The sequence below is a fragment of the Hylaeus anthracinus genome, unplaced genomic scaffold, assembly GCF_026225885.1.
Source record: "Hylaeus anthracinus isolate JK02 unplaced genomic scaffold, UHH_iyHylAnth1.0_haploid 11982, whole genome shotgun sequence".
NCBI lineage: Eukaryota > Metazoa > Arthropoda > Insecta > Hymenoptera > Colletidae > Hylaeus > Hylaeus anthracinus.
In genome coordinates, this window is record NW_026534330.1 from 7,198,551 (window position 1) to 7,213,119 (window position 14,569).

The window sequence follows — 14,569 nt, forward strand, 5'->3', positions numbered from 1 at the left end:
CGCGTCTGTTCAACCCCGTTCCGTGACTAATTGCGCGCGGAAGTGCAAGGGACGTTTTGAATTGTACCGTGTGCAGGTGCGTAAGCAAGGGGGTTAGGCGGCCTTTTCCCTCGTTTCGCTCCCCCTTTCTCGCCTTGCAACCCGCCCGACCGCTCCTGTTAACCCCCGAAACACCACTCGACCATTTCGGGCTCCGGTTGAATGTTGGACCTTTGCGTTCCACTGACGCCGCTGCGGTGACGTGTATAATATGCACCGCAACTCGGTCGTGGTTTTATTTGTTGTGATACGAACCGAATTTAGGACATTTTTGGACGTTAAGAGATTCTTGTCGGGAAAAGGGGATATTCGCAATACACAATTCGCGAGTTATTGGCTTTTTCATTCCGAACATTTGTTACGACTTTATGACTTATAAATGAAGCTATTACTGATCAGTGTTCATACAATAACTCCATCTTGTTTGTATTTATACAGCATCCTGTCACAGTTTGATCGATTAACTTTGCGACACCAGAGGGGCGGATCTACCACGAAACTAATAAAGCTTTAGTTTTGAACCTCCGCGTACAAGGGACCCCCAAGAGCTCCACAGTTGTTGATCGTTTAGTTCAAATATTGTTCGGAAGAAGAATTTACGCTGTTTTTGAAAAATCAACATTTTCATTCTATAAAATACTTCAAGAAAGGCTGACAGACGCACTTCAATAAGTAGCTGTTTATTTAAAATGTGAAATTCTGATTTTTCTCCACTGAAAGATTTCCAACCCTTAGATTTTTCAAAAATTTAATGGTTTTATATATAGCAAACGTTTCTAAAAATCAAATTCCTCCTGTCTCAAAATTTATACTGGTCTGTAAAACGCTCTAGAGAGTACAACTGTCCCCAAACACTCGAAGGTTATAAGAATGATGAAACTTCCGGAAGTACTGAAATTTTGATAGTCTCGAAGATTCGGAAAGTCATGAAATTCTTTTGCCTCGGGAAACCGTAGCCGGTTTCAAAGACTCGAATATCCAGAAAGTCGCTGATCGCGGAAGATTTGAAAGTTGGGGATGTCTTAACAATGTTGACAGCGCGGAAAGTTTCAAAAGTTTTGTTTGCGTTGGAAACTCTGTACGTTTTTGTACGCGTTGTAAGTCTCGGAAGGCTTGACAACCTTTATCATGTATTTTCTCACCCCTTCAGGCGTCCAACTGCCACTTTTATCTCTTAATTCCATGTTTCTCAAACTCCATCTATCGATCCTCGGATGCAGAAACGATAAAGATTAAAACATGGTCGTTCAATTTAAACAGGTTCACCCTAAAGCCCACAATCCAAAAATGTTAATCTATATTAACCCTTATACTACACTCTACATCTAAACTTTTTTTCTCTAAAATTAGGATAATTCACGATACTCGACATTTTTAATTAACAAACTTAAATGAATAGGTTATAAATTCAGAAAATTCAACGACTCGAGATCTGAAATATTTAGTGAGGGCGTTATAACGAGAGAATGGAATTTTCAGTTAAAATATTGTCATCTCACACCGTTGTATCAAGGAACGTAAAAGGAAGACTAAAGGATTTTCCGCGACAGGCGAAAGATAGGAATGAATTTCCGGTGATTTATTCACCGGATGAATCTTTTATCGTCGGTGCTCGGTTTTGAGGAATCGTTTTAAGCATTTGTCGTTACTTCTTTTACTCTCCTCATTCGCTTCCTGTTCTCCAGCCGTCGTTTTCGTGGAACGTTCGATCGCGATTCCATTAGGCGATAAGTAGGGGTGAAAAATAAAATATTCCATCCGCCTTGTACACCGTTTCCCTCCTACACAGTTCGTTTCTCGATTTCGTCATATTGCAGTTGGCGTACGGGAGAGTCTCGATAAAGAAAAATGAAAAGCATAGTCGTCCACGGTGAAAGCTCCTGTCAGTAATTTCAGAACAATTCGAGACAATGGTCTCGTAATTGCCCAAGGGTGAACAGCTCGACGCGTGGAATGAGATTCCAACGGGTTGAACATTCTGTTCAACAAGTGTTTAAAAAGACGTGCTTTTTCTGTTCATTCCCAGGGGAATGAGCACAACGAACTGTATGAAAGAGATTTTCTTTCCATTAATTACGGACACACCTCTCACTGGAACGGGGTTTCTTAAACTGTGACCCGTGAACCCTTGGGCAATTGTGAACTCTCGGTACAAAGAAAGGAGTGCGATAGCTAATGAAATAAAATAAAATCGCTGTTCGTAGTATTGCATTCCTATTAAAAACATCGATTAAAAAGTTTTCTGTCGCCAGTAGCGAGAGATAAAAAATAGTGGAATGGAAATTTAAACCTTGAGTGTTTGGAACAATTCGAATTTACTGTAAATACGTATGTTGCTAATTTGTCTTATACTTTACAATTTATTATATGATAAAGTTAAAATTTTTAATTTTAAAAGCAGTACTCATAAAATATAAAAAAAGATCTTTAATGTCATCAAATATGTACTTTAAACATTTTCATTAAAACATTTCTTTATATTATTTCATCTCTATAATATAAATATACATACTTATTATTTGCGTTAGAATAATTATAAACATCGGCAGGTCTGTCATCATTTATTAATGAACGCTTTTAGTCTCGCCTGTTGGTTTCTAAGTAATTTCTGAAATAAAGGAGGTAGTTCTACTTTCTAATGTGTTTGTCATTATTTAGAACGATCGATTATTTCATGAAGCTAAAGTTCACGTGGACACCTCCTCCGTGTTGCAACGATGCGTCAATCACTTATAAATTGATGTCTTCTGTTTCTGAGTTCGTGAATTTCCAAATATCTCATAAAATAGTTTCCAAGTAGCTAGCCAATTTCTTGCTTACACTAATAATTCAAGCGGTAGTGTTTCAAGAATAATGTTCGTCAATTTCATAACTTCATAAATCGTCAGTCTCATTGCGAATAGTAGTGTATATACATATTTTAATTTCGGAAATTTTTAATGGGTCTGCTTAAACGGATACACGGTATAGCTGCTCGAAACAATTTCAAAGTCCAAGACAATTAATCGAGGTGGAATTAACTATATGTAGTTATTGATTAAACTCCATTCCGGAATTGTGAAGTGTGTTAGCGGAGTTAAAATGTAATAAAGTTTACGTAATTAATTGTACCGACAGTGAAGCAGCATTGACGCGTGTTAAAATAAAATTCGGCGTTCGAATTCATTGAAAGGTCGACTTGCATCACTTGAAATGCGTGAATTGTTTGGAAATGGTTTCGCTCGTTGTTCGTTGCTCGTTGCGAGCAGCAAACAAATTTACTACCCTTTCTATAAGGTTGAATTTTAATTGGAAATAGTGAAAAATGTTCGTGGTTTCAGATAAATAAGAAATATTAAATCAAAAGATTTATTATGCGACGAGCAGTCGAAATTGGCTTTATCGATTTCAGTTAGAGCTGTGGTTTTATTTAAATTTCTCTAGATTCAATTAAATTCGACGGAACAAGAGATTCGTCGGGGCGATATTGAATATTTTTACTGAGACACCTTAATTCGAGAAAGACTTGAGACTAGAAATTGCTATCGCCGGAAGAAGTTCATCCATGAAAACTTTCGAATTATTTCTCTTAATTTATCGACTGCATCCTTTAGAAATTTTGCTCTGAAACTTAGAAAAGTCTTCTCGCGAGATTTTAAATTTTTCTCATGAAAATTGAAATAGTTGCATCGGTTACTATTTTCAATTGCTTTTTCTTGTAATTCATGAAGAATGATCCTAAGAATTTTACGGATATTTTATTGTATCAGCAATGCGTTAGGCAAAAAAACAACTGACCATATTATAATGATTATATAAACGTATGTAATGAATGACGTACGTGTGAAATGAATAAACTTCAATCCTGTTTAGACCCAACAATGGATGTCTTTTTACATTTCACCTCGTTAAAATCGATCATCCTTAAGAATACTATTTCTGTTACAATGACGCAGTATAAACCCTCAGACTTGATTCGAGTATTTACATGTTCCTTCAGGTAGACTAATTACATTCGAGAACTGCGTTCACCGGCTTTGCCTACGAAGCTTTCCTATTTGTGTTCAGTCATCTCTTCAACGAGCAACTCTTGGCTGCTTGAATATGTACCATCTGCAGCTTAACTATGTAAAAATATATTTAACCTATTTTTCATGAAGCCTGCTTAGTCTACAACTACTAGTTATAAATGATAATTGTTACGATTTATTATAATCTTAAATGGTCTTCATTTTTCACAGCATAAGTAAGACGAAACTATTTAAGTAAACCTAATAGTATAACGCTGAAACGTCCTATATAATTATAGAATAACCGTATTAATTAATTTATCGCATGGTAACGCAGCATCCTTTGCAGAACCTCCACAATTGGTGTAATCGTTATCCAATCTGCATCCTTTCTTTTCGTCGATGCTCATTCAGGTGAATCTACACGTGTTCCATCTCACTGAACAAATATCGATACCAGATATTAAAATGGACACCAAAAGCACTGCAACACACCGGCTTCAGTGCAATCGACCTTGCGATATCAATGGCTTAATAATCTCAGTTTTCACGTGGTCGAACCTTATGCCAGTTTCTAGCTATGATTTGGTTGTTCGCGCATCAGGATCGAGTTCGCACACTTGTTAGTATTGGATCGCGTGTTCATGTCTTAGACGCTACAATGATCAATTTGTTTATTTTTAAGACAACGTATTTAAGAATGTAACATATGGCTCTATATATATATATATATATGTGTGGACATCTTCGAGATTTTATCATATTACCTTTTGTTTGTTTTATCTAGCAAAGGTACATACATTGACTGTGATAGCTTTCAAATAAATTAAGAAAATTATATTTTATACTTTTGTGTTATAATTGTTTACTCTATTCGTTCTGCATCTTTTATCTCCTTTCTATAGGCTTCCTTATTAGCCACCTCAGTATTATCTTTTATCTCTTTCAATCGCAATAATCCCCACGTACTATAAATAACCAGATTCCAAAATACATGCTTCTGCAAATGACATTCTCATTCAATAAATCAAGACGCTGTCTTCGTTTCTCGCTGTTGAATTAATCAATACTAGCCTGTTAAATATATCCCACAATTAATAACAGATAAATCAATGACAAAACTGTGTGAAATATAATTATCCCCAAACCTCAAAAAGCTTACATAATACATAACTTGAGTATTTAAAATGACACAGTTATCTACACCCAGTATCAAATAAAATAAAAAAATATAAACAAAACGTTAACGAGGAGTATCCAACAATTCCTTCAAAATCGTTATACTCCAAGCAGGCGTGAAAACAGCTAATAAACGCGACCAATAAACGAAGCACTTATATCTGTACGACCCTGTGTTTTGTTCTAGTTCCAAGTACCCAGGGCACAAAGCTGGAAATAACGCGTGTGACGCGCGTCCACATGGGACCGTATTTCTGCATAGCTTCGAACGGCGTGCTACCGTCAGTCAGCAAGCGGATCGTCCTCACTGTTCACTGTAGGTACCTAAAATCATCGCCGTGCCCGCACAATTCTCTTCCAGAACAGTGTCAAATTAAAGGGCGCGATTAAAGTTCCACTTGTGACACGGAAATTTCAACTGTTGACGGATCCGATGCGAAGGAATTACAAACGAGTGACGCAACAAGGGGGACCGACAACATTATGGCTCCATTGTAACCAGATTGTAGATACTGCATTACATAAGCTTTGAACCTGATTGCTCTCTAATTGGATTTGCAATTGATTCACTGTAGAGGGAAACCAAGCCGCTAAAGCTTAATTCTATCTTTACAGACGATTGATTTCTGAACTAAATGGGTGCCAGGAAAGATGAATCTCTTTGATTACTTTCATCTCACCTCATAGTACTTGAGAATGTATCTTTCTTGTAGACTTATGTTAGTATGTTTGGTAGAACGAAATACGAAGTTTCTGAATCACATGTAACAATACTGCCTTTCTAATTTATTTTAATTTTTGTGTGAATATTGAACTTGGTAAAGATCTCGTCGTAATATATATCTTGTGGTACAGAATTCGTCGTGTTCATGTATCGTGTACTATGAATCAATATAGTATATGTAAATACGTTTATTAGAAATAGTGGAAAATGCATAAACTGCAGTGATAGTTCAAAACTCGTTGCATTTCCAAACATTAGAGGTTTCAGTACGAAGCCTGCAAATCCTGTTGAAAGTTTATAGACTCATTGTGAATATTACATTTGACCTACATCCATCGATAACCTTTGGAACAGGATTTAGGGAGGATGGCATAAAATACATCTCTGAATTATTCATAAATAAAATGTCCCAGCAAATACATGACAAAATTCTTTAAATATATTGAAGTATGTTTTATATTGATCTAAAATTTGGAAAGAGAAGTGCAAACAAATATTAAGTGATCTTACCCGACGATAGATTAGCATTCATTACGATTCTGCAGTATATTATACTGAATCTTGTCTAAGAGACGCGTGATTATCCCCTCCACTTCTTGGAACCGCTGACGTAACAAGGACCGTTAGGTCACCATCTTTCATCCCAACAAAGCGAAAGCCTCAGTCAACCCTCATTTGTAAGGCGGGGCACAGAAGCTTATTAAGAGGGTCAAAAACGGTTTATACATAATAAATATCGACCCCTTTTCGACCCTCTTAATGAGCTTGCCGCACTTAAGAAATTCGGAACATCGGCGTTATTATTAATATGTTAATTGCCGTGTTATTCACTGGTGTTCGCCACTTACTCAGGTCTAATATTATCTACTATTGTTACTATAGCTGGAAATTATTTAACACTGAAACTGCGAACGTTCAATTCATGACTCTTACGCATACTGCTATATCTTTGAAAATAATGACTTAATTAATTATAAAATTAAAATGTTTACCATAAATTGCAGCAAGAAGTTTTAGTGTTAAAATATTAAATATTTATATTTTTCATTCAACAGTTTGAGCAAATATCGAGACCGTTCTTAGACAATTAACTTTTACATACCTTCAGCTTGCGATCTTGGATCATTAAAAGGGAATAAGAGCGATTACACTTCGGACCCAATTGACGTCTAAGAGACATGGCCCGTGCAGGTGTCTCTTAAGCAGGATCCACTGTATCACGTTCGGAAGAATTCATAGCGTGCTCATCGCTGTACGTTACGAACCCTCCAACTGAAAAATGGCGAGCATTTCGCGACCGTGTCATAAATCTAACTTGCCACGCGGTAACGATGTTGGATAGCGAAGAACGTCTGCTGGAGGTGGAGTATTAGACACGTATGCTCGAAAATGCAATTTGAAGTCTCACAACGTGGCCGTGGATATGTCGCGAAAGCATACCATATAACGACGCCACTTGGGACATCGTGAATGGCAGATGCGAAGGACCATTGTTTCCGGGGACCGAAGTGGCGCCTTAAATATTTTCCGCTCGCGGCGAAGCTCTGCTGTCACGAGCCGACCTGTCGACGCTCTTACGGATTGATTAAAATAAGGGTTCTTCGAATACTGACTTTGTGGTGGTTATAGCTCGCGACCTATTCGATCTTGACGACTGCTTTTTCTTTTCATGAATATGAAGTTAGCTATCGCAATTGTATGTAAATCGTAATTAGCATGTTAAAGAAAGTTACGTATGTAGAAATTAATTCTGTACCTTTAGGTTAAAGGTACCATTTATTTATACATGAAAACCATCCATACAACTTTAAATTTTCCTTGATTTAAACTGGAGTTATGAATAATGAAATGTGAAGGTATAGAATTTATCTTTATACATAATAATTCACAAGTACAGTCATAATTTGATAGAGGAACAATAATCAAAATTTGTTTCCTTCTGAGTATTACATGTATAGGTAAATTGTAATGTCCATCAGGTTGAGATTCACACTATTTTAACATAACAAAATTACGATTGAGTATTTCTATTTAAATGACTACTTTGAATGATGTTTAAAGGGAATGGGATTTTTCAAAATCCGGTTACTGAAGGACTCTTTGGGATGACTTGTTCGGTGACTTGCTGAGACGCAATGGATGCTTTGCGTAAAGGATTCATGCATGCACTGCTTGATAAAACTTGTGAGAAACAAGTCAAGCACTCTTCAGTTGAAGAGTCCTTCAGTAACCCAGAATGAAACGAGCCTGTTTGAGGAAATCGTCGTCTCACTTAAAATAACATCTCTAAATCTTCTTAGAAGAGGATTATGTCTTCTTTCGGTACGTCGATTACAATTGACATGTTTCCTTCCATATTATCATATACCATGCAGGTGAACCATATAGGTCAATTTAATTTTTGATGTTTCGATTTAAATTTCTGTTTGGATTTGAATAATTTTACAATTTTTAAATTTTCAACGTAAGCTTTTGAAAATTTGCATTAAAAATGTAGACACAGTGCAAGAAAGTTGCGTTACTTCTTTCAGCACGTTTCACATCATTTATACGTGAATTTAGTCGCATCAAGTTCGCTTGACTGCTCAAGGCCACTTTTCCAACCATGAATCATGTGAAGCACGACTTCTACTTTGACGTCATGTTAGCTTGCCTCCCTGTTGAACACACTGGCTACCATTCCATGCATACAATAGCGTGGAAAAGTTTCCGTACAATTATTATTCTAGTCGCTTTTTAGATAGGTAGATAGATAGATAGGTAGATAGAGAAAGAGATAGAGTGGAAGAAGTTACTCTTCAAAACGAAACAACTATTTTCATCATAATATTCTGCTTTCTAGTTTATTTTACTATACTGTACCTCATTTTGCTATAATTCTATGTTATCCAAACTTTATCGTAGCTTTATATCTCTAAATCGAAGCTAAAGTTATTTCTCAAGACATATCTATAACAGTTTAATTCTACATATTTAATATTTGCTGGGACATTTTTTGGATGATTTTTATGAATTTATGTAAAAATATGAAGTCTGCACGTTTGTAAATTTATTTTGCTCATATATTCAGAGATGAATTTTTGCTGTCATTCCTAGGAATACCTGTAAATAAACAAAGTAACGGATAATAGAATGGCGAAGATCTCATTCTTTTCACCAGTGAGATACGTAGTATTACTAGGATTTCTTTTCGCAGTTCAACCAATGGTATGGATTGAAAACCAGTTAGTTGGTGCTTACGAGGGCGAAACACTTAAATTGGAGTGTCGCATCGAGGCTTATCCAAGACCGATCACCTATTGGACGAGGCCATTGAACAAAACGATCACTAATGGTACGTACAAGTTGAATCCTCTCTTGAAGAGTTTTTTAACTTTTTCGAACTAACAAAAACAATTACAAAAAAGTGCAAGCAATATAGACATTAAAGCGTTACACAAACAAAATTTTTCAGTGATGTTTCACATATTTAAAGTAATTTAAAGTAAAGTTATTCGCGGAAAAATAACAGATACTTTAAATAACCCTCTAGAACGTAATTTATGCAAACATTAAATAACGAGAGAATATATATGCGTTTCGTTTAATTTAAATTTCTAGAACAATGTTGCAAAAGTAATATTATTAAAGTGCCAATCGATTTGAAATTAAAGAATCCCTAAATAATTTTATTCGTGGAAAGGTGGCGAATTCATTAATTAACCCTCTCGAAACTTGTGTTTACCCTTTAATCGTCTCCCCCTAATGTTGTTGTTTCGCTTTAAACGCAGCCTAGGCCCTCTCATGATAACTGTTGAAGGGCGAGCCGAAGTTCACGTGCGTGTCGTTTTATTCCAAGCGAGCATAATTGATAACACGTACCCAACGAAAATTAATAATAAGCGCACGACACTGGTCGGTACATATCTTAATTTTCTTTCTGTACATGAATTATTACCGCCCTTAATTACCACGAACGGTGTGGAAACATTTATTTCTGGATTAATTGATACGTCGGCTGAGTTTTAAGCGTGGCAAAGTTTGCCCGTGGCGTGACAGAAACTCGTTAAACTTACAGATTGAACGGAACGAAACAAACGGCAAGAAAGATGCGGATGAAAACAGGAAGGTGTTGAAAAGTAATACGAAACAGTGCTAAATTGTTTTGCGCGATGTTCCGCGTCTACTATGACAGAATTCCGTGCATTCTTTGCTGCTCGGTGGTGACATTACGTAACATTGTAAAAGTCTCATAAAATATCATTTTTTAGAGAGATGTTTGCGCTAAAAATTCTGGAACTCTGCAACGCTACAAGTAGTTAGATTTATTCATTTTGATAAAGTTTTATGCGATAAAGTTCTACAATTTTTAAATAATACAACGCTATAAGTATTCGACAGAACAAAACAATTTTGGTCAGCAGTTTTGAATTAAAAATCCAACGATTAAAGCGTATAAATTTTTGACAGAGTACGACAGTTTTGGTTGCAATTTTTGCTTCAAAAATTCCAAATTGTCAACGTTATAAATATTTCCAGTTTATACATCAACTTTGATAAAGATTTATGTGTTAACAATTCGCCAGGAAGCTGTCAGTTCAACATATAGTACGGTTTATTACAAATAAAAACGGTGCGATATTTACACCTACATGTATTTCTGTGAAACGAAAATGCTGTTAAGAGGGTTCATATAAATGGAAATAATTGACAGCTAGATTTTCGACTAAAGCCAATGTATTAAATAAATCGCAATATTTTTAGATTCCTATTTAAAACTCCTATTTATTTCACAGATCAGGTACCAAGCTAAAATTTCTATTTCTACCACATTCTCTACTGTCATTAATTAGGAAAGCCAATTTCTGTGCTGAAAGTCTGTGCATACTTTGAAGTCGATTGAGTGACATATGATTGATAGAAATGAAACTGAAAATGTTTCTGTCTCTTTCTGTATCTGAAATAAACGTAATGGCTAGAAACAATTTTCGAAACTCTCCATGATTTAGGATTTGATTAAAAAAAAATATAGATTTAATTATTCAATAGGATATTTAACTACTATTCCAATTTTCTAATATATTTTCTACAATCTTTTTGCACACTCTGTATGTTTTATTTTTCACAACCACTACTCTTCGCCAGAAAAATATCACGTTTCAACGTTTTACGTTTCTAAAACAAGTTTTCGAACTCGTGGCTGTTAAAATGTGCACCGTTGCAATTTGGTGAGTGTTTCCCGTGCACTCCGTATAGTCGGATAAATGCGAGAGTATGCGACCGTTGAAGAATTATTACTTGAACGTTCAACGCGTGACGTGTGCTGATAAGTCATGAGTAAATGTCTCGCGTTCGCGCATTACCGGCGTTACAACACCGAAATATCGCGGGCATCCAACATGGACGGTCTACGCGTTCCGCGAGGAAAATGACACCAGCACGAATAACGTAGCCGCCTGTGCATCCACTTTACACAGTTTCATAACGTTTAAGCGACCAGGCATATAAATAGCGAGTTTATTGCCAGCCGAGTTTCATCTTATTCGAAACTGGCGTTATCATGTCACTGTAGTTCCGCGCGATAATAAAACAAGCCAACTTTTTAACGACCGGCAAGTGCAATTACATGGCAACGAAATTAGAGGCGTAACTCGTTGCGTGATGAGCTTCATCAAGCCATCCTTCGTCGTATTTTTCAATTCGACGAGACGCGAGGAGATCGCGGAGAATGAAACTGAAATTATTAATTTCAAATAGACGTTAATAGGAGGAGGATTCGCTTCGCTGGAGCAAACGTGAAGTAAACAAAGAAATGTCGATTATGCGAGAAGTAGAAGAGATTATTCTCGGTCACTTTTAAGATAAAAGAATATTCAGTCATTGTAAGCTGAATACATATCGGATGTAGTTTGGATACCGACTGAATTTTCAGCCCTTTTGAGTATATATAAATTTAATTTAAATTTCACCAACTAATTATGTGTTTATTCATTTTAAGCAATTTTTCATTTTTATTGCATTTTGTGTAACGTTCTCCACTGAATCGTCAGTCCTTGTCAATATATATATATAAGCATTTAATTCTATGTTTGCTTGCTCTATATTTATTTTAAACTAACATGAGGAGTCCTGAAAATTAAGTTGAAAATGGTATAAAAATACAGTAAAATGTGTAAAAAAATATTATGAATTCGTGCAAACAAATTTCTATTAGAAAGTTAAGAAAGGTATCTTGATTGTTTTATCTCACTCAAGATGATGCTTCTAATATTTCAAAGCATATTTAACGATGGAAAGTGAATTATTCGTTAAAGCTAGAATCTTTACTTTCAGTGACTCATTATTTATAGTTAGATGAATACACATATTTCAGGATGACTATTACCTTTCTGTAATGGAAACTGCCACGTTTCTTCGCGTTTACAGTAAAATGGGAGATGGTGGAATAGAAACAGGAACCTCACGACATTGATTGATTAACGCGTCTTCGAAAATTATAGTTGAAGAAAACTCCGTTGGTCGCCCACAGCTACTTCTATTTTGAATTATGTGGTGCGCGACCCTACTTTTAACGCCATGGCATCATGTCTCCGTAGGAGATAATGTCTGCTTGCAAGTTTGCACGAGGAGACAGAGACACACGTGATGTCTGGGATGGTGTAAGCGATAAAATGGATATTCTGTAGGACAAAATGAATTGAAAATATGGAATAAAATTTGTTCATTACAGGCCTTGTTTTTCGAGAAAAACGCCTTTATATAATGCATATATAATGGAATTCTTAACAATTTTTAATCTCAAATATTGAAATTAAGTTAATGGAATGAACTGTTTGAATAATGTTTTATCATTATTTTTCAGACAACAACTATAAGGTCGAGACAATTTCCAATGGGTACGAGATAACCATGAGGCTCACTATACATTCAGTACGTTCTCAAGACTTCGGGTCGTTCAGGTGTGTGGCGACCAACTCGCTGGGTGAAACAGATGGAAAACTCAAAGTTTACAGTAAGTACAATTGCTTGAGATCTTCAAATGAATGAATTTAGAGTGACGTATCGTCTATTATATGAATTCTTCTTAGAAAACAATTGTATAATTAGAATTTAAGTAAATTTGAGTAATAGATAACAAATAATACCAATGCACAGTAGTTTACTTACGGCCATTATTCGATTCAACAGTTGAATTTTATTTATTCATTACAAAATATTGCACGGAATTGTTTGCCATCAAAATAATTCACTTTCAGGTTTCACAAAAATGAATAAACCATAACAGTAATTTAAAAAAAGCACGGAATCTCCTAAAAATAATAAGTTCTGTCTGCAACTGTGTTAATTGCATGTCAATCCAGTTTTCGGATTTAATGTAATATTAAAATAATAATTTCACAACGACCGCAGCAGATTAACAAGCTCAATTTTTTCCCACTCGATGAAAGTTTCCCAGTCCAGTTGTTCAAGTATCTCCAAAAATTGCATTTCAGAGATTCAACGAGTGATGAGCGCTTTACACAAATCATGTACATTGTTTTTATCTTTTTTCATCGATCATCGTGGCGGAACATTCGATTACGAGAGTCAACGCGACGTGAGATTTTTCACGCAGTCGAACGGATCCGTTCACGTCGAATAATTTCATTTCCCATTCGATTATATAATTCTTTTTTATTCGTGGATCTATTCAGGAGGTCGTAATTGCACAGTCATTTTCAAGCATAGGCGCGCAACTTTTCTACTCGTCGCTCGGACCAAGTGGGCTCTCGTTATCGTAACTTTGACTAATTACACGGGTAGCTGGAGCCACTCGATAATATCGAATCGAGAGTCCCACTCGAATTTTGTTGTTGGATTCCTGAGAGTCGTTTGGCTTAGCCTTTCTGAGCCACTCCATTGAACAGTCAATTGATTCAACTTAATAAATACACCGCTCTACTTCTGCCCATTGTTTCGAATCAAAGACAGACTTTCCCAGTAGCGCATAAGCGTTTCGCGAAGTTGAACGTCCAAAAATGAATTTACTCCCTCGCATTGGTTGCAATTCTTGCCGATTTCCTCGTCAGCTTCAAGTTATTTCAACGTTGCACCCACGGAATGTACTGTATAAATTATTATTGATAGCAGCTTCTGCCTCAAATGAAAATTGAGTATTCCTCTTTAAATGAAATTGTACGCGTCGGTGGAGATGGTCTAATTGCTCCAGGAAGGAAGTAGAGCAATTATTTGCATGGATCAAGTTCATTCAGCAACGGGAGTTAATACTTTTATTGTGTGCCAGAGACGTAATATGAATAACAAATTCGTTTCGAATATCCTTCAGTATCATTCTATAATTACTAAGATATAGATAAACTACAATGTCAATAGCATTACTTGTAGCTCTAACAACTTATTTATTGATTTCGTTTAATTATGTTTCTTCTCTTGGAAATTTTCTTTTATAATTTTGCCGTTTTAATTAAAAACATATTCTCAGGTAATATTAGTTTGAAATGTAATTAATATCAAATCTATATAATTCATCTCTGAAGATATTTTGCGCTATCGATCTAACGTTAGTAATATGAAATTGCAGTTCCTCTACTGTCGGAAAATGTTCGTAACCTGAACGCACGTTCTCTAATTACAAAGCGATTAAATTTCGGTATTTTTG

At 35.8% G+C, this 14,569-nt stretch overlaps 1 protein-coding gene across 2 annotated transcripts in view; it reads left to right on the forward strand.

Annotated features, from left to right (window-relative positions):
* Positions 1–14,569, forward strand: part of LOC128886190 (lachesin-like) — a 152,177-nt gene that overhangs the window by 125,889 nt on the left and 11,719 nt on the right. Inside the window, exons 5-7 of one of the 2 annotated variants that reach the window (XM_054140842.1) lie at positions 5,395–5,523; positions 9,128–9,265; positions 12,773–12,922. In XM_054140842.1, coding sequence (XP_053996817.1) covers positions 5,395–5,523; positions 9,128–9,265; positions 12,773–12,922 — 417 coding nt within the window. The remainder of the gene's footprint in view (positions 1–5,394; positions 5,524–9,127; positions 9,266–12,772; positions 12,923–14,569) is intronic. The other variant, XM_054140843.1, reaches the window with a different exon arrangement.